Genomic DNA, 20,745 nt, shown 5'->3' on the forward strand with positions numbered 1-20,745 from the left:
AACCCATTCACCACATATACAACCCAGCTATCTATAAAACCTATAAGTGATGTTTCCTTCCAGTACACACCCACGCACACACGTTTTCCAGATCTGAAGTTGCAGTAGGAGGGGAAGTTGGAAATGAGGAACTGGAGATAAAGGTTCTGTGTGACATCGCCCAAATTAATTCCCATCACAGATTAAGGCTGCAATCCGGTACACACTTACGTGGGGAAAGCCTCGATGAACTCAACGGGACTTATTTATGAGTACATATGTATAGGACTACGAATGCAAGACAGGAATATACATCCCCAATTTCTGAGAATCATCTAGTCCATCCTTCTGCAATGCAGGATTCTTTCTGTGGTTATACTCACAGATGCAACACTCTGTATTGTTTGAGGTCTCTATTTAATATGGTTGCTACTGGACCTAATGGTCAGGGGTCCCTTTACCTTTTTACTCATATTATTTTATTTTTTGCTCCCAAGTTTCAATGCTTTGCTTTCAGTAGCAAATGGCGTGGTGGAGCAGAGTGGCTTCCCTGACCTCCTGGCAGATGAGTCATTGTTGCTTACAGGAAGAGGTGAGGCACAGGCACTATAAGGTCAGTGTGGGGCAAATGAGCCAGCAGAGCCTATACAGCACTCCAGTCTCCTGCTGCTGTGTTTGCACTGCCTTCCCCAAAACCCTGGTAAGCAGCACTGACTCACCTGCCAGGAGGTCAGATAAGCACCTTTGCCCCACCATGCCATCTGCTACTGATGCTGCTTTGATCTCCTTGGAGGGAAAAGCTGGCTACAAACGCCTTAAGGTAAATAAATAAAAAACAAATCTGCACCAGAGGTGCGGGATGGAAATCAGCATTTATTTAGAGAGAGATGAAAATCCACAAGTTTTAAAGAGGTGCTATGTGTATTGATAATGCGATAGAAATTCCCTACCAGAGAGGAACAGCAAACTAAGCTGTTAGACTATGCTGAAATGGCAAAGCTGACAGAGAAACTCAGAGGACAAGCAGACATGAAATTCAAGAAAGAATTGGAAAAGTTTGTAATTTATTTAGGAGACCACTGTAAGCAGATGAAAACATTAGCAGGATTTTAATCCCACTTGTAATGTAACAAACACTATGGACAATATGGATAGATGCAAGGCATAGGCTATGAAATAATATGCAGTTGGAAAGGCTGACAATAGAAGCCATGAAGGGGATGGGGGGGGGGGAGTCTCAAGATTCAGAGAAATCTCATTTTATGGATATGTATTTGGTATTGCAATTAATTTACATTTGTAAAATCAAATAAAAATGATTTCAAAAAAAGAGAGAATGATATAGAAATAACATTGATTATTATGATTAATGAACATAGGATTCTACCAAGGTTAGGAGAAAGCTCATATAGTCTACATCCCTCAGTTTATAGAAGCACCTTACTTGCCCTCCATCATTACGGATGCTTTAGCTGAGATTCCTGCATTGCAGAGGGTTGGACTAGATTACCCTTGGGTCTCTTCCAACGCTAAGATTCCACATTTAAGCCTTATTTAGAATAAAACATCTGAACTGTATCTCAGATAATCTTCTCTTTGTGCAGATTCATGCCCAAAAATCCTCATTTGAAAAGCATGCTCTTGTGCAGTTCAGCAGAATCCGACACGGTCACTCAATTCAGTTTGTTTAATGACAGGACCTACTGGCTTTTGAGTTAGAGTGATGCAGCTGTACTTATTTTACCTCAGAGGGGAGGAATTAAAACTGGTAGCCTACATGGTTCTTGGACTGTCAACAGCCCACCCACCCCTCCGTCCCCAGCCAGTACATTTCCACAATTAAAAAAAGAAAAAACACCACAGGGCTGCCTTTGCTGTAGTGATTCACCTATCAGTACTGCAGCAGTGATTCATCTATCAGTGCTGCAGAAAAGTGATTACACAACAACAGTTTCCATTGCAGAGATGTTGAAAGAATGAGAACCACGGAGCACAGGGAGCCTGCTTGCCGCGAGCTGCGGGTCACATTCTCCCCTTACATAAATTAGCTAGACTCTGACCCTCGTGTCTAACTTTAAATCTGGAAACCTGCAATGAAATCATCCCAGAGTCAGTTGCTAAACAAAGTGTGCTGGAATGCTTTTAGAGCTGGAAGGTTGAAATTCATCACGATCAACCCTTTCTTAGCGGAACCCAACAATCACAAGATGACAAAGATCCTTAGAGTAATCCATGAGCTGCCAGTGCTTCTAAGAACTTATCACACTACCCCACTGTAGAACCCACAGATCTTATCAAGTGTTGCCATGGGCTCCCAATGTATATTTTAGAGTTGGGGGGACAGGCTTTGCAAATGCAGAAATAATAGTAACACAAAGAAGCTGTGTACATCATAAGCATGTGATGGACAGATGATCCGGGAGAGCACCTAAGGTAAAGGTAAAGGGACCCCTGACCATTTAGGTCCAGTCGTGACCAACTCTGGGGTTGTGGCACTCATCTCGCTTTATTGGCCGAGGGAGCCGGCGTGCAGTTTCCGGGTCATGTGGCCAGCATGACTAAGCTGCTTCTGGCGAACCAGAGCAGCGCACGGAAACGCCGTTTACCTTCCCGCCGGAGTGGTACCTATTTATCTACTTGCACTTTGATGTGCTTTCGAACTGCTAGGTTGGCAGGAGCTGGGACCGAGCAACGGGAGCTCACTCCGTCACGGGGATTCGAACTGCAGACCTACTGATCGGCAAGCCCTAGGCTCTGTGGTTTAACCCACAGCGCCACCCGTGCCCCTTTGGGAGAGCACCTACTCTCATACAAATGTATGATGCATGGAGATGGGGACCGAGAGCCCACACCTCATTCTGATGCCAAACTCCATGTAAAAGAAGCAATCGATCCTAGGCCCGCCAGAAATGCAAACAGTAAGGAACAGAGTACAAACTGCCACTATCCGTGGTCATAGGTTGAAGAGAAGTTCCCTTCACGTGTTTAGTGAACATATGGAGAAAGGGGGAATCAGGCTCACAGCTACTGTCCCAGCTCCTGGCCTCTCCCTTACGCATCTGAAGGCTATATGCATAGTTAAATCCCACCTGCACTAAACATTTAAAGCAGTATCATGGCACTTTAAAACAGCCATTGCTTCCCCCAAAGAGTTCTGGGAAGTGTAGTTTGTTAAGGGTGCTGAGTGTGGTTAGGAGACCCCTATTCTCCTCACAGAGCTACGATTCTCAAGAATGGTTCAACAATCTTAATTGAGGGAATTGCAGCTCTAGGAGAGAAAGAGGGATTGCCTAACAACTCTCGGCCCCCTTAAACTAGCATTCATATGGGGAAGTGACAATGGTTTAAAGCAGAATGATTCCACTTTGAATGTATAGTGCATAGTTCCTCAAACGAAATCAGGAATTCTACAAGAGGCAGGATCTCTGCAAATATACATTATGTGTAGACATGGTGATGGCTGCCATCTTGGATGCCTTTAAAAGGGGATTAGATGAACTCATGAAGGATAAGACTAACAGCAGGTACTAGTTATGTCAGCTAGTCCCGCCCCCTCACAAAAATGTGTTCAGACCTTTAGACCTTGTTCACTGAACAAGTGAAAATGACTAGAGGAGGAGGCAGGCACAGTCTTCAAGGCTGAAAAAAAAGGAGGGAGGAGGGAGTCAAAGAAGTAGGAGGCCCAGGGTTCACTCTGATTGTTTAGAAATACACAATCGCTTTGAGGTCCTCTCTCCTAGCATGGAAGACGAAGAGCAGACTCCATTTGAGGATCTCTCCCTCATTACAGTCGATCAGGTATATGAAGACGAGCAGCAAAGTCAGTCCTCAGGGAATGTGCAGGCGACCGTGGAACGGACAGCTCACGGAAGAACCCCGACCAGACCTAAGAGGAGGCGTGTAGTGGTGATAGGGAATTCCCTACTAAGGGGAACAGAAGCAGTGATCTGTGGGCCTGACAAGATGTCTCGGGAAGTGTGCTGTCTCCCCGGGGCTAAGATCCAAGATGTAACTGAACGACTGCAAGGAATCATAAAACCCACTGACAAATACCCCTTCCTCTTGGTTCATGTGGGAACCAATGACACTGCAAGCAATAGCCTCCAGAAGATCAAAAGAGATTACGAGGCTCTGGGCAGGAAATTGAAGCATTTAAATGCACAAATTGTCATCTCATCTGTCCTCCCAGTTGAACGACGTGGCCCAGGGAGAGAGGGAAAAATAGTGGAAGTGAACAACTGGCTTCGCAAATGGTGTAAACAGGAACGGTTTGGATTCTTAGATCACGGAATGCAGTTTCTTGAAGATGGACTTCTGGCAAGCGATGGGCTGCACCTCACAACGGTTGGGAGGAATGTTTTTGCAAAAAATCTCAGAAACCTCATCAGGAGGGCTTTAAACTGACTAATGTGGGGGAGGGAGATGGTGCTCCTGAAGGTAGGAGTCTATCAATTGATGAAGATGATCATCCAAATGTCATAGAACAAACAGCACGCAGAGCAAACAGCACGCAGACCTAGTGGTGGGAGGAAAAAATCCTTAAATAAGAGACACGGGGGAATGATTAATGGACTTCAATGTCTGTACACTAATGCGCAAAGCATGGGAAATAAACAAGATGAGCTTGAGCTCTTGGTACAGCAAACTAAATATGACATAATAGGCATCACTGAAACCTGGTGGGATAAGTCCCACGATTGGAATGTAATAATGGAGGGATACAATCTATTTCAGAGAAACAGACCAGACAAGAAAGGAGGAGGAGTGGCGTTATATGTCAGGGATGTGTATACCTGTGAAGAGATCCAAGATTTAGAACCTCAAAGCCAAAGTGAGAGCATTTGGGTCAAAATTAAGGGAGAGAAGAATAACAGTGACCTCATTGTGGGAGTTTACTATAAATCCCCAAGCCAAACGGAGGACATAGATGATGCCTTCCTGGAACAGATGGCCAAGCATGCAAAAGGAAGGGAGATAGTAGTAATGGGGGACTTCAATTACCCGGATATTTGTTGGATGTCAAACTCAGCCAAGAGCATAAGGTTAAACAGATTCCTCACTGGCCTTGCAGACAACTTCATTCTCCAGAAAGTGGGAGAAGCAACAAGAGGAACAGCCATTTTAGATCTGGTCCTAACCAATGTTGATGACCTGGTTAGTGGGGTAGAAGTGGAAGGATCATTAGGCGCGAGTGATCATGCTCTTCTGAAGTTTACTATACAACGGAAAGGAGCAGCCAAGCATACTAGGACTCAATTTCTTGACTTTAAGAAAGTTGACTTCATAAAACTTAGGGAAGTGCTGGGTGAGATCCCATGGACAGTAATACTAAAAGGAAAGGGAGTTCATGATGGCTGGGAGTTTGTTAAGAGGGAGATAGTAAAAGCACAACTTCAGGCAATACCAATGAGACGGAAACATGGAAGGTGCCTAAAGAAGCCAGGGTGGCTATCTAAAGAACTTTTAACTGAGTTAAGATTAAAAAAGGATGTGTACAAAAAATGGAAAAGGGGGGAAACCACCAAAGAGGAATTCAAACAAATAGCCAGCACGTGTAGACACAAAGTCAGAAAAGCTAAAGCACAGAATGAACTCAGGCTTGCTAGAGAGGTTAAAAGCAACAAAAAAGGCTTTTATGGGTATGTTCGTAGCAAAAGGAAGAACAAAGAAACAGTGGGGTCACTCAGAGGAGATGGTGAAATGCAAACAGGGGACACAGAAAGGGCTGAACTCCTCAATGCCTTCTTTGCCTCAGTCTTCTCCGATAAAGAAAACAATGTCCGACCTGAAGAATTTGGAGCAAATGATTCAGCAGAGGAAACACAGCCCAGAATAACTAAGGAGATAGTACAAGAATACTTGGCTAGTCTAGATGTATTCAAGTCTCCAGGGCCAGATGAACTGCATCCAAGAGTATTAAAAGAACTGGCAGATGTGATTTCAGAACCACTGGCAGTCATCTTTGAGAATTCCTGGAGAACAGGTGAAGTCCCGGCAGACTGGAGGAGGCAAATGTTGTCCCTATTTTCAAAAAGGGGGAAAGAGAGGACCCAAATAATTACCGCCCAGTCAGACTGACATCAATACCAGGGAAGATTCTGGAGCAGATCATTAAGCAAACAGTCTGTGAGCACCTAGAAAGGAATGCTGTGATCACCAATAGTCAACATGGATTTCTGAAAAATAAGACATGTCAGACTAACCTGATCTCGTTTTTTGACAGAATTACAAACCTGGTAGATGAAGGGAACGCAGTGGGTGTAGCCTACCTTGATTTCAGCAAGGCATTTGACAAGGTGCCCCATGATATTCTTGTAAAGAAGCTGGTAAAATGCGGTCTTGACTATGCTACCACTCAGTGGATTTGTAACTGGCTGACTGACCGAACCCAAAGGGTGCTCATCAATGGTTCCTCTTCATCCTGGAGAAGAGTGACTAGTGGGGTGCCACAGGGTTCTGTCTTGGGCCCGGTCTTATTCAACATCTTTATCAATGACTTGGATGATGGACTCAAGGGCATCCTGATCAAATTTGCAGACGACACCAAACTGGGAGGGGTGGCTAACACCCCAGAGGACAGGATCACACTTCAAAACAACCTTGACAGATTAGAGAACTGGGCCAAAACAAACAAGATGAATTTTAACAGGGAGAAATGTAAAGTATTGCACTTGGGCAAAAAAAATGAGAGGCACAAATACAAGATGGGTGACACCTGGCTTGAGAGCACTACATGTGAAAAGGATCTAGGAGTCTTGGTTGACCACAAACTTGACATGAGCCAACAGTGTGACGCGGCAGCTAAAAAAGCCAATGCAATTCTGGGCTGCATCAATAGGAGTATAGCATCTAGATCAAGGGAAGTAATAGTGCCACTGTATTCTGCTCTGGTCAGACCTCACCTGGAGTACTGTGTCCAGTTCTGGGCACCACAGTTCAAGAAGGACACTGACAAACTGGAACGTGTCCAGAGGAGGGCAACCAAAATGGTCAAAGGCCTGGAAACGATGCCTTATGAGGAACGGCTAAGGGAGCTGGGCACGTTTAGCCTGGAGAAGAGGAGGTTAAGGGGTGATATGATAGCCATGTTCAAATATATAAAAGGATGTCACATAGAGGAGGGAGAAAGGTTGTTTTCTGCTGCTCCAGAGAAGCGGACACGGAGCAATGGTTCCAAACTACAAGAAAGAAGATTCCACCTAAACATTAGGAAGAACTTCCTGACAGTAAGAGCTGTTCGACAGTGGAATTTGCTGCCAAGGAGTGTGGTGGAGTCTCCTTCTTTGGAGGTCTTTAAGCAGAGGCTTGACAACCATATGTCAGGAGTGCTCTGATGGTGTTTCCTGCTTGGCAGGGGGTTGGACTCGATGGCCCTTGTGGTCTCTTCCAACTCTATGATTCTATGATTCTATGAGTCATTTGGAAAATGCAGTAAGCTTTGTCTCGATACTGTTTTGCTTGGTGTTTCAAGACGTCTATCATTCGTGAATATTTTAACAATCTACAGCTTCTGACCGATCAAAATACCTTTTAGTGGCATATGCCCTAGTTATTTTGTTAATGCTCACCACTTATGTCTGCATTATCCAATGACTGTACATTCTGTTCTTATAAAGAATTGATAAAAAAACAAGCATAACAAATAAATGCAGCACTTTCCCAGCTTCCATGGCTCACAGGTTCCCCCTTCAGATGCCAAATACGGGTTCCCTGAGGGCATGTTGTTGCATAAAATACTTTTTAGTGGGAGCAAGAGAAAGTTTGCCCTGGACTCCGCAGACAATAATATCCTTATCCTTGCCTTAAATCCCTTTTGGATAATAGCAGGGAAGGCTAACCTGTGGCTTTCCGGTATCTTTAAGGCCTTCGCCAAGCCTTTGCCTTGCACAAAATATTTAAGTGCCTTTGCCATTTCCTAGCCAAGCAACATTGTAAGGGGTTGTATGGACTGGGCTAAGGTGGTGGGTACATTGTTGCATCTTCACAGCACCCAAGTATGTCTTCTTTCAGTTGGGTCTTTGAACCTAGGTCAGGGGTCTGCAACCTTTAAGACAAAAAGAGCCACTTGGACCCGTTTCCGAAGGGAAAAAAACTGGGAGTCGCAAAACTCGTCATTATAAAAATAACTTTTTTGTCACTTTTTTATTATTTCTTTGTATGACCCCTCAGAATAACTCCTCCTCATAGAAATAAATGTTAAATTAACAAGTTACCTTTTTGTGTGTGTGTGTTCTTCACTCCCCTTCAAAACAGTGACCAGCGTACATGCCCCCTTTCAATGCAGTGACCAGCGTACATGCCCCTTACAATGTAGCGGGCGGGCAGGCGGGAAGGTGACGTCGGGACGGTGCATGACTAAAGCACGCACCGCCCCCATGCGACGTCACAGCCAGTACAGCGCCCGCCACAGTGGGGAGTGTTGGGGCGCACAATGCGCCTCCTCCCCTCACTAGTATCCGCCCCAGAGCCGCGGCAAAGGTGTAAAAGAGCCACATGCGGCTCCGGAGCTGCGGGTTGCTGACCCCTGACCTAGGTGATAAGATGGAAGAGGAAGTAGTGGAGAGACTGTTCATTTTGTCCCACTTGTTGACTGAAAAAGCAGTCTAAAGACAACCCGGTAGCAAGGTACAGATTCTGCAAGCGGCCTTGAGTCTCGTCAGGGGAAAAGGCACATTATATAGTAAGAGTATATAATAAGCAATTAAATCTGAGCACCACTCTTGCTTTGTGTCAAGTATAATTGGGATCACCACCCAAACAACTCTGCACCTTACTTCTGCAAGCAGTACCATGCTTTCCAGAATCCAACTCTTTTACTTAAGATTGCCACAATGTCTCCTGTCTGGGGCCTTGGTGATGACCACCCACATGCCAAGAGTGGATGTACAGAATTTAGGACTGTGTCAGTTTGCCAGATTACTGCCAGACTTCTTCAGGCCCATTAACAGTATGGGCTATTCTTACATAGCCCTGCAGACCTGATCCACAACATGCAATACTAAAAAGTTATGCCATAGCCAGGCTCAGCAAGATCTAGTGTTTGTTGTGCTCGAGTATTCCACCATAGATTCACCCGCTATGCTGGGGAAGTCATCTCTATCTCTGCACTATCCATCTGTAAAATGGGTTGGTGACTTCTAAATGCTCGACAGAATGCTGACAACATGAGCGTAAGAGAGAGGTGATTTGAAGTGAGTTTATCGTCAAGCTCGACTTGTTATCTGTACTGCGAGTACCTTCAGTTCTTGCTTTCTGCCTGTGACACAGTGAAGTCTGGATTGTGTTAGAACAATCTGAGGTGGCTTGGTATCTTGTGTGGATGGTATTGCTTAGTGGCAAGAGACTCGGAGGCACAAGCAGCAGTTGTACGACTTGGGTGACAGTTCCAAGACATTTTGCTGCTTGAGGTGAAGAATAAGATTCCTTCCCATTTCTAGTGGCTACATTCTGCCATTTCTCAGGTCACTTTGCTAGAGCATCCTGTTTCTAAAGTACAGCTTCAAGCCAAGGCCTTCCTACAGGGGCATTATATGGGGGGGCAGCTCGTGACAGCCACCTAAAGAAGGGATGGGATACCTTGCTCTCCAGATGTTGCTGGACTACAACTCCCATGGTCCCTGGCCATCAGCCATGCTGGCTGAGGCTGATGAGCCCAACATCACCTGCAGCTGGAAGATCACAGGTACCTCATCCCTATCCTAAAGCTACTGTAGGCAAGAAGATTATAAATATAGATCTAACTTGTAAGTGGAGCTGCACTCTTTCACCTGCTTGCTCACCTGTTTTGTCACACGCGTGACATCACAACCTTCTGCTTGTATGAAGGTTGCAATATGAAGAAAAAAACAGCCTGAGTTTAGTGTCTTGCCACATGTCATATCAATCAATTGCTGTTTCTTCACCTGTCTCCCACCCAACATCTACACCTGATGTTCAACTGTTCTGTTTTGTATCCAGGTCTTCTTGTGTGTGTAAATAAAGGGTTGAGGGTCTTAAATCATTTGATATGATTGAAGACTGGTTGCTGGAGAGGTGGCTGACGCACTGTTCAAAATGTGGACCAAGATTTAATTGCTTAAACAGTCTGTGTCTAAGAGAATTATGAAGAACACAAGGGGGCTGCATTGAGCACATCCCAGACCAATACCATTTCTCTCCAGTTACCCTGTGTTCCCACATAATTATAGCTTATGCATCTCCATCACTCCTAAACATTTGGTTAGGAAACAAGTAACGTTCCATTTTTTTAAAAAAAGATGGATATAATTACTTATTTATTTTAAAGTGACTGTTCTGTTGAAGGGGCTCCCTATTGTAGCTCCATGGTGTTTCCGCTGTGGAGGGTCCATCAGCGTCTGCCTTGACTTGCTAAGGCACCTCTTCTTCCTCTTGTGTGGCAGCCATGTCAAGGTGGTTTTAAGGAAACAGGGACCAAAAACGCTTCTTCCTATTTCCTGAGCCCCAGGACCTTCTTCCAATGGCACCAACTCCAGAAGAAGAGATTCCTTTGCAAAGGAAAGAGATCTTTGAATAGACTCGCTTTTCCTCCCTATCACAGTGTAGTGGAAGGAAACCTCTAGTTCCCAGAGCAGTATAATGGGGAGGAAAAGAGCTAGTAATCCCCCCCCCCCTTATTTGACTGGTCTGCCTGCCTGTGTGAATGTGTTTGTCTGTCTGTGTATGCCCCTCACTGCTGAGGGGATGTGTGAGAGACACTGCTGCCTGGCTGTCTTTGTGTCCTGCCTTTGGCGAGTGAGCCTAGCTGAATCTGTAAATGTTGTGTGTTCACTTGTCTACCTGTTTGTACCACCTCTGCTCAGTGCATGTGTGTGCGCGCACCTGCTTATGTGCATTCATGTGTGGTCTGCATGCACACAGATGTGCTGTATGGGGTGTGCACACAAGTGCATGTTGGCCAAATGAACCACCTTGTAGCCTTGCAGGATGAAAGGGAAAGGTACGGCTTAAGAATTTCCCCTGCATTAAACCCAATCATTTCTGAAACAGCAGCAATACTTGCCCTTTAACTATTGTATGCAAAACTCTTCCTGATGTTTGCATATGCTCTCGTCCTTGATGTTTTAAACAGGTTTTATTTCATTTTTTAAATTCTATTGTTTTACTACATTGCTATTTGCCACCCTGGGCTCCTTTTCAAAGAAGGGAAAGATGGAAATTTAACAAATCAAAATAATATTGTTCACAATCCATTTCAGACTTCGGAAATCAGGTTTAGGATTACACAAAAACATGGGATTGGGTAGGAACCGATTTCTAACCAACTTAAATTTGGTGCAGCTTACTCGCAGGTAATTGTGTAAAGGATTGCTGCTAAAGGCAGAGAAGATCCCAAAGGTTTGTTTTAAGTTGAGTCTACTGGAAAATATTTGACTGAGGTGGGAGTCCTAGCAATCATAATTTTGAAGAGAAGAAACATTAAACTAGCCTAAAAAGAAAAGGTTTCAATTTCCCTGGATTTTATTGCATGCTGTTTCTTTCACAAACCAAAACAATAATAGAAAGAAATTATGAAGTGAAGATGAATAGAGCAATAAATGTGGCTCTGAAAACAACAGAATGCCAGTTTGGTGAGTTTCCATAAGGAAGTTATTGTCTGTTGTGAAATGCATTAAATTGTTGCTTTAAGAGGTGAGCTGAAGAAAGAGCACTTTCTATCAAACAGGCAGTATTAACTAAATACATAGGGCTGCCTTATTTTCCTGACCAAGTCTCTAAACCATTGCTAGCAAAGCAACAGGCAGAAATTGAACATGCAAAAACCCTCCTAGCACAAAGACAGTGGTTGGGAGAGCTGCACCTCTTGAATAGCTGCCTGCTGCATGGCTGTCAAAGACACAGAGTCTCCAGAAGAAAAATGTGATAACCCAAACTGACTCCAACAAACTACGCAGTCAGCTTTGCATGCTAGAAGTTTGGCAGAAAGGGTGAGGATTTTACAACTGAATAAAAAAAAAAATCACTGATCTGGACCAGCCTTTTCAGGAAAGTCTCTCTCTCTCTCTCTCTCTCTCTCTCACACACACACACACACACACACACACACACACACACACAGTCTATCTATATGCAAATACCATACAAGAATAAAGGTATTTTGTGACAAACAAGCCATTAAGCAGTTTGGGAGAGTGGTTTAAATGGTTACAGACACAAAAGTGAATCCGCTCATGGTGGAATTAAAGGTTAATTTCAGATCAGTTTCTTGTTGTAAAACCAGGAATATAGTTGGACTTCTACACAAGAAATATAAATCTCTCCATAACAAACTGAATAAATGTTCAGCTAATTCCTAAATGAATCCTTGTGACTACTGCTAGTCATGCATATTTTGCTGAATTTACAAAACATAAATAACATAACATGCTGTTTACAGGCAAGTCCTGACAAGAAATTCATGACCCAAAGTGAGGGCTAGCTTTTATGCTAACCGCTGATTACTGTCACAGAAACGGAAATCTTTGTGCTGTGTTATATAAACACACACACACGCCCCAAAAGCAAGTGCTAAATTAAAGGATTTAACAGTGAGATCCTAAGCAGGTTTACTCAGAAGCAAGTCACATTGTGTTCAATGGGGCTTACTTCCAGGTAAGCATGCATAGACTTACAGCTTTAATCTATATTATCCAGAGAGTTATTTGCACCCTGCAACATGTTCCCTCCTGAATAAGCCTAAAGAGGAATCTAGGAGGACTGCCTTTGAGGTTGGTAAAGTTGAGGTGACCTAGAGCTTGTGGGATTCAAGAGCAGCTGGATCATACAGGCTTCACTGATTCAGACCTTCATCTCTTTACAGAATTGCTGAGGCCCTCACATCATTCTTCATTTGTTAAGAGCCTGTTATAAAACACCAGCTCAGAGTCTGCAATGACTCAAAGGCAGAGCACAGGTGTTTCATAAAACAGGTGAGCCTAGCACAGTGGAATAAGCTCATCCAGCCTCCACTTGACACTTTCTCCCTCTTCAGTTTGATGGCTACCTCCCAACACAATGTCATGCTAATTCATTAGGTGCAGCTTTCTCTTTCACTGCCTCTCTAGACCAGGAGCCTGTTGAATTTCTCCCTATCAGCCAACTATTTAAAGAAAGCCTGGGGTGGAAATCACAACACTCCCTGAGTTTGGGGAGTGGGCATGTAAATGATGAGGTGAAAGAGGGAGTGTATGTCTTCTCTAGGGAAGGATAGCACAGTCGGTAGAGCATAAGACTCTTAATCTCAGGACTGTGGATTCAAGCCCCACATTAGGCAAAAGATTCCTGTGTGGCAGGGGGTTGGACTAGATGACCCTTGTGGTCCCTTCCAGCTCTATGATCAGGGAAGAAATAGCATTGCCCGCTACATTTTTATTTTGTGCAGCAAAGCGTGTACTGGGTTCAAATCCCCACACTGTCTTGGGCAAGTCATACTGCCTAGTAAGTTCAGAAAGGACAGCTACAGAAATGACCAGTAATCCTGAACTATGACTACGTCCTACTCCATGGACTTAGCCAAGGGGGGGGCAGCTGCCCCCCCATCAATAAAATTCCATAAAAGTACATAGGAAACTGAGGTCCTTCCCCCCCCAACAAAAGCCCTGCCCCCTAACAAAAATCTTGGCTGCTCCCATGTCCTACCCTTATTTTTGTGTTCTGTGTCCACAAAGAGGAGCCAAAGGCAACCACATGTTCCCCACACCCCTGAACAGATCCAGCAAATCCGGCAGCACAATTCGCATAGGTCAGCTTTTCAAAGGTCCCACGAGGTGCCCTATAAAAGGGCTGCGCCTGCCATATAAGGCAAAGCCATGCTTTTTTCTATAAAAAGACAAACCAACAAACCCTCCTTGTATAAGTAATTTTCTGATGTCACCATCGCCACTGGACGCCTCCTTCTCCTTGACACACGCGCAGCATAAAAAGTTGCAAGAGAAGCAAACTTCCCAAAAGTTTACTTTTAATAATAATTTTAAAAAAAAAAATTATGCAAAGAGCCGTTTTGGCAGAATGCGACATGCATATGTGGCATACGCGGAAGGCGGCTCCGTGTCCGCAAAGTCTCTTGCCTGTAACGAGCAGGAAACGAGGAACTCGGCGACAAACTGTTATCGAGAATTGTCCCTCGCTGCTTACACAATGCGATACGGTGACAAGTTGCATAACCGGCGACGGCGGGGTGTGTGTCTTCAAATTCAAGACTCCCGAAAGAAATCCGTCAAAGCCCCCCTATTAACCTGCCTTGCCCCTCCACCCCCACCAGACCCGTCAGTGTCCCCAGTCCCCAATAAGGCATCTCTGGGGCATGCAACGCTTACCCAGCGCGACCCCTTTCTGCACGCTCCTCAGCGCTGCCCGGTAGTCTCTGCTTCTCAGCAGCTCCTGCAAGTCGGTCTTCAGCCTGGCCACTTGAGTGCCTTTGTCCAAGCATTTCTCCAACAAGTCACACAGCAGGACGTTGCAGGCCACCGTCCGCGATCCCAGCAGGACGGACTTCCCCCCACAGAGCCGGCACTTGGAGGGCAAGTCTCCTCCGAGGCATCTTCTGCAGAAGGTATGGCCGCACGACACGGTCACTGGGTCCCATAGAGCCCGGTGGCAAGCGGCGCACAGGAAAATCTCCATGGCTCCTGCCACGGAGAGAGAGGGCAGGCAGGCAGCGGGGCTGGCTAAAGGGTGCCTCCCAGGGCAACGGGCGAAGGGCGATCGCCTCTGAAGAAGAGCGGCATCGAAAAGGTGCGGGGATGGAATTGGGGGCGGGGGTGGGAAGAGGATTTCCCTGGAAAACCGAGTCTCCCGTGGGAGCAACTTGGCGTGGCGAAGTAGCCTCCTGCAGCGACCGGGGACACTTTCCCAAAAAGGCCGGGAGGTTCACCTTCCTGCTTTGGGGGGGGGGGGCAAGACCACGAGCCGAGTGGCTCGCTGGCTCTTAAAGGCGCAGCGCTCTTCCCCGGAGGTTCCCCACGCAGAGCGAGCTCCGGAGAACTTTGCAATGGATCGAGAAGCAGCAGCTGGTGCAATGCGAGCAGCTTTCCGCTTTCACTTTCCTTTGTTTATTGCGGGTCGTCGTCCCACCCTTTTTTATTGCCCCTATTTCATCCCTTTTCACCCAAGAGGTGCCTGCTCAGCCTCGTCGCCCGAGACATAGAAGCTTTCAAATGCATCCAGACAGACACCAAAACAAAAACAGCAGAGGGAGGCGGCGGCGCAGGGGAGGATGACCCTTTGTCCCCACCACGACCGGGGAAAAGTCAAGCTCGCTCGCAGCGCGCCACCCGCCGCTCCTCTGCCGCGTCTGCGCGGAAACTAAGCGAGCAGGTTACTTTTTGGAGAGGTGCCGGCCGGGGCGGAGTGGAGGTTGCTTGTGTAAGTGCGAGCTCCACCCGCCCCCTTCTCCTCAAACTCTTCTGACGGGTCCTGCTGCGATCGTGCCACTTCGCCGACGCGCTGCCCATCCGCTCCCCTTTCCAAGAGGCTGGGAGAGAAGCGAAAAGCATCCGATTTCCTCCCTCGCCTCTGGATTCATGCAGGGCGCACCGGCCGCCTCTCCGCGTGCGTCAACTTGGGGCGAGTTAGCAGGAGGGGAGAAGCGTGGCGGCAGGATTTGCAAACAGAAAAAGCACAATCGGTCACTTTTCTTTTCCTGCTCACTCGCCAGATTGCTTCCCCCCTCCCCCGCACCGACCCCTTTGGTTACCTTCTGAGCACAGGCGCGCGCACAAACATGAAACAACAACAAAAAAGGCCCGAATATTACATAAAATGTGGAGTAGCCCCATGTGATGGAGCCGGAGAGCTGCTCCATTGGCTGCCGGCTTCGACCCGCCCCTGTTGTGAAACAGCCATTGCGGAGCGCGTTTCATAACCTCTGAAATGGGCAGTTCGGAGTTTGGAGGTGGGGGCGGGAAGGGAAGGGAAGACGGAAGACCCTACTATTTCTGGGGGCTGCGATCTGTTTTGAAGTCCCCAACCAGGAGGAGGGAGTGGCGATTGCTTGCGAAGCGCAGTTGATGCATCGCAAGAGGCCAAGTCTCCTGGGTCAGCTCTGCGTGTACTCGCAGGCAGCCCTTAGTCAACCTATGGCCCTTCAGCTCGGCGTTGCCTCTTCGTCGTTATGCTTCCCCCGGTGAAATGACGCTCCCGGAAAGTATTTGCATGCAGAGTACAAAATGTTCCGGATCTGAAATGATTGCTCATGAAATGAGCAGCGCGAGCAATCCCAGGCAAGTTTGCTCGGAAGAACCAAAGTGCCAGGGAAAGGCGTAGCTGGTAGGTGAGCTGTTCCCTTACTTATAGGGAGCAGGACCCATGGAAGAACCTAGTGGAAGTGGCCTTTTGGGTGTGGCGTGGGCAACGCAGCAGTAGGGGACAACGGTGGCATAATTTACTGGGTGGCTGTCAGGCTTACTTGGGTGGCCATGGGACAGCCTTCCCCTTGCACTAAAAATGCACTAAATAACATGTATCTGGTAACCTGTGAGCCATCAGGATAATTCAGTTCCCCTGCTGTTTGTCCCCCATCAGAGGAATGGAGTGGCCAATCCATAGGCCTGTTTAGGTCCCCCAGGCTTCCCATTTGGCCCACCAGACCATTTGGGCCAAGGCACAACCCTGAGATCAGGTGTGGGACACATAAACACAGGGCTGGGCCAAAGGGGGGGGGGTCAGAATTGGAAGATACTTTAAAGCCTCAAACAGTCAGCAGATTGAGCTTTAAATTGCAAATTGCAAGCACCAACGATCAGCTGATTGTCAGTGCTTGAAGATGAGTGGCACTAGAGAGTTCTGCTTTGGAAAGAAAGAAAAAATGCTCCAGTTAAAGGAGCATTAAGAGGAAGTTGCTGTAGGCCCTGATGGGCAGTTATGGGGACCTCCTTGGTCAGCTGTTAAAGTTCAATCATCCAATGTGATTAGAACATAAGGTGATTGGCAGGTAGGTGGTTCCACTCTCCTGCCAAAGTTGAGAGGGTGAGGAGAATCTACCATCTTGAATTCAGAATGCAATAAAACTGTAATAGTCTCTTAGAGTTTGTTTGTTTTTTAAAAATAAGAATCTTCGTTTACATCAAGCTTAAATGTTACATTTCAATCTCTAAAATGGGCACATGTTTTTTGGGAAAGTCTTCTACTTAATTACTTAATTTCTTAATTACTTGATGATATAATGTCAGGTTTCCCGAACTTCATTGAATTATTTGCTCTGCACATACTGCAATTTCCTGCTTTCCATTTGGGGTGCAAGTTGTGTTGGTCTGCGGTTGCTGAATGCCATGTGTGGCTAGAATTGACTCGTGTCAGGGCACTTGTAAGTACAAGCAATGGATGGATGAGGTGGAAAAGGGGGAATCTGTGTGAACAAGAGTGGTGGTACTGCTTACCTGGGTTTGGTTTCCTTTGGAGCAGAGAACACTGGAGACATGATATTTTTGAATAGTTGAGTTTCTTTACAAATATGCATGTAGAACATGGATGGAGACAAACTAAACATGCCCAAAACAGCATTTTCACTGCCCCACATCAGATCTCCAGGTGCTTTTTGCTTACAACTCCAAGGCGCAATTTCTCTTTTGTTCCTTTTCACAGACACACCTGCCTTCATTCAATTAAGCCAAGGGGCCTCAGGAAATACTCAGAATATTCCAGAGATTTAGGTACCAAGAACCCATCTTTTAACACTCACAGACATTCATTAAGGATCACCAAGCAGCCATTACCCAAGAATATAAGAAGAAGTGTCAAAGGGCCCTCTAGCCCAGCAACCTGTTCTCTCAGCCTATGGTAATCTCACAGATGATTATGGGAAGCTCTCAAGGAGCCTCGCCATTCTTTTTCCTGACAAAGCATATGAGCTGAGTGACGGGCAGGGCTTGGCCACCTTTCATAACACCATTGTAGTCAGCACTGGTGAAAGAGGGCAGAGGCAGATGGCTACTGGGATAGGCACAATATCAGGGAGTCTTAGAAAAACAGTTCACACACATTCATCGCTGAGCTTAGAGCTAGTTTGCATGTTACCACAGCCACACAGAAGCCATCACAGGAAATGCTTTCTCAGGCCATGGACTCCATTCCAAAGCAAGTCTTTCAAAATGGTCTTCAGTGTAGGAAATCAAGAGCTGTCTTCATTCTCTTGGGCATAACACGAATTTCCCACAGTTCACCAATGTCTTTTGATGCGAAGTTTGCTAATCGTACACCATCTTATGTATCCTTCCCCTTAGCATTCAAAGTTACACATGACTTCCCACCCCCCTCACAAAGAAGTTATCAGGGGTAATTTCAAAGAAGAAAATTGGAATAGCTGATTGCCATGGAAACAAACTCTCTACACATTACATCGTCATGCAGATCGTGGAATAAATGCATTGTAAGATGTGAAATGCTACCGAGGGGGCTGGTGTGCTTATGCAGTAAAGTAAGCAGATATCTCAGGGAAGGGGGACTTGGTGCCCTCAGGATGTTGCAGAACTGCAGCTCCCAACAACCCTCTCCATTTGCCATGCTGACTGGGACTGATGGGATTTGGAGTCCAGCCAAAGGTTTCCGCATCCATGCCTGATATTGTGAGGTTAACAGCCTGTCTTTTTTTGGTTGGTTGGTTGATTTTGCTTGTTCTGTAGAGGGCCGTGCATATTGGTGCTTGTGTTATATAACTAATTAATAACATTATTAACCCACAAAGTATACGTAAGCATTCCTAATTTATCTAATTATTTTAACAATACTCAACATCTTTTTTTAAAAAGTATTTTTTAAGGGAGTGGCATGCCCCACTTCCCTTGCTAGTAAGAAATTCGAGAGGTATGCCACTTATTGCTGTGTTTCCTTGCAATAAAAAAAAACCAGTGAAGATTTATGGTGTATTTGTAATTTCTAGTTATTTTCAAATATGCCAGCGTAGCATATTGAGACCAAGGAGACTTACAGCAGACAGAATAAATGCTAATCCTGTTTTGGATTCCCCATTAGCAATAGTTGCATCCCTCCTTCAGACAGCTCCAGCTCTCAGTCTGTCATTGTCCAAATTCAAACTGCCATTGCTTTGTTTTTCTGCCGCACACAAAGTTTGTTTTCAGTTGTGATTGGAAGGCATGGTTACCCACAACATGAGGGAGCCTGCCATGCTCCATCTCCCCTTATTTCCTGTTTCACCCCCCAAGATGGATATTATAAGCTTCACTGACTGGTTTCAAACAAGCCATGGCGTTATGATGTTTGAACTTTGGGAACTCTGGTTTGTTTAAACCCTGGTTTGAGAGTAAGCCACAGATCAAAACACTGGTATAAAGGGACAGCAGCAGCTGATTCAAAAGTTGGCAATCCTATTTGAAATCAAGCAACAAGCCATCTTGCCAAAGGTTGCAGGCAGCTTTACCTGCAGCAATTGCATGTTGATTGCCCTCTTAAAAGACAAAGTCCAGCAACTGGAGGAACGTGTAGCTACGCTCCAAAGAATTAGAGAGCTGGAGCTCTTCTTGGAAGCAACAGAGCACACCGTCTCCACCAAGGAGGAGACAGGGGACTCCCCTGAGAAGGAGGCTAGTTCACCAACACAGGAGCCAGATATATGGAGAAACGTGACTCAAAGAAGTAGGAGGCCCAGGGTTCGCTCTGATTGTTTAGAAATATGCAATCGCTTTGAGGTCCTTTCCCCTAGCATGGAAGACGAAGAGCAGACTCCATTTGAGGATCTCTCCCTCATTACAGTCGATCAGGAATATGAAGACGAGCAGCAAAGGCAGTCCTCAGGGAATGTGCAGGCGACCTTGGAACAGACAGCTCACGGAAGAACCCCGACCAGACCTAAGAAGAGGCGTGTAGTGGTGATAGGGGATTCCCTACTGAGGGGAACAGAAGCAGTGATCTGTGGGCCTGACAAGATGTCTCGGGAAGTGTGCTGTCTCCCCGGGGCTAAGATCCAAGATGTAACTGAACGACTGCAAGGAATCATAAAACCCACTGACAAATACCCCTTCCTCTTGGTTCATGTGGGAACCAATGACACTGCAAGCAATAGCCTCCAGAAGATCAAAAGAGATTACGAGGCTCTGGGCAGGAAATTGAAGCAATTAAATGCACAAATTGTCATCTCATCTGTCCTCCCAGTTGAACGACGTGGCCCAGGGAGAGAGGGAAAAATAGTGGAAGTGAACAACTGGCTTCGCAAATGGTGTAAACAGGAACGGTTTGGATTCTTAGATCACGGAATGCAGTTTCTTGAAGATGGACTTCTGGCAAGCGATGGGCTGCACCTCACAACGGTTGGGAGGAATGTTTTTGCAAAAAATCTCAGAAACCTCATCAGGAGGGCTTTAAACTGACTAATGTGGGGGAGGGAGACAGTGCTCCTGAAGGTAGGAGTCTATCAATTGATGAAGATGATCATCCAAATGTCATAGACCGAATGGAGCAAACAGCACGCAGACCTAGTGGTGGGAGGAAAAAATCCTTAAATAAGAGACACGGGGGAATGATTAATGGACTTCAATGTCTGTACACTAATGCGCAAAGTATGGGAAATAAACAAGATGAGCTTGACCTCTTGGTACAGCAAACTAAATATGACATAATAGGAATCACTGGAACCTGGTGGGATAAGTCCCACGATTGGAATGTAATAATGGAGGGATACAATCTATTTCAGAGAAACAGACCAGACAAGAAAGGAGGAGGAGTGGCGTTATATGTCAGGGATGTGTATACCTGTGAAGAGATCCAAGATTTAGAACCTCAAAGCCAAAGTGAGAACATTTGGGTCAAAATTAAGGGAGA

General features: G+C 45.9%; 1 protein-coding gene across 2 annotated transcripts in view; it reads right to left on the minus strand.

Moving 5' to 3' along the window:
• LOC128407991 (LON peptidase N-terminal domain and RING finger protein 1-like) overlaps positions 1–15,677 on the minus strand; it is a 36,230-nt gene extending 20,553 nt beyond the window's left edge. Inside the window, exon 1 of one of the 2 annotated variants that reach the window (XM_053377078.1) lies at positions 14,292–15,677. In XM_053377078.1, coding sequence (XP_053233053.1) covers positions 14,292–14,598 — 307 coding nt within the window. In that variant the 5' untranslated portion in view covers positions 14,599–15,677. The remainder of the gene's footprint in view (positions 1–14,291) is intronic. The other variant, XM_053377077.1, reaches the window with a different exon arrangement.
• Positions 15,678–20,745: the final 5,068 nt, after the last annotated feature.

Source organism: Podarcis raffonei, chromosome 2 (assembly GCF_027172205.1).
Source record: "Podarcis raffonei isolate rPodRaf1 chromosome 2, rPodRaf1.pri, whole genome shotgun sequence".
NCBI classification, from domain to species: Eukaryota; Metazoa; Chordata; class Lepidosauria; order Squamata; family Lacertidae; genus Podarcis; species Podarcis raffonei.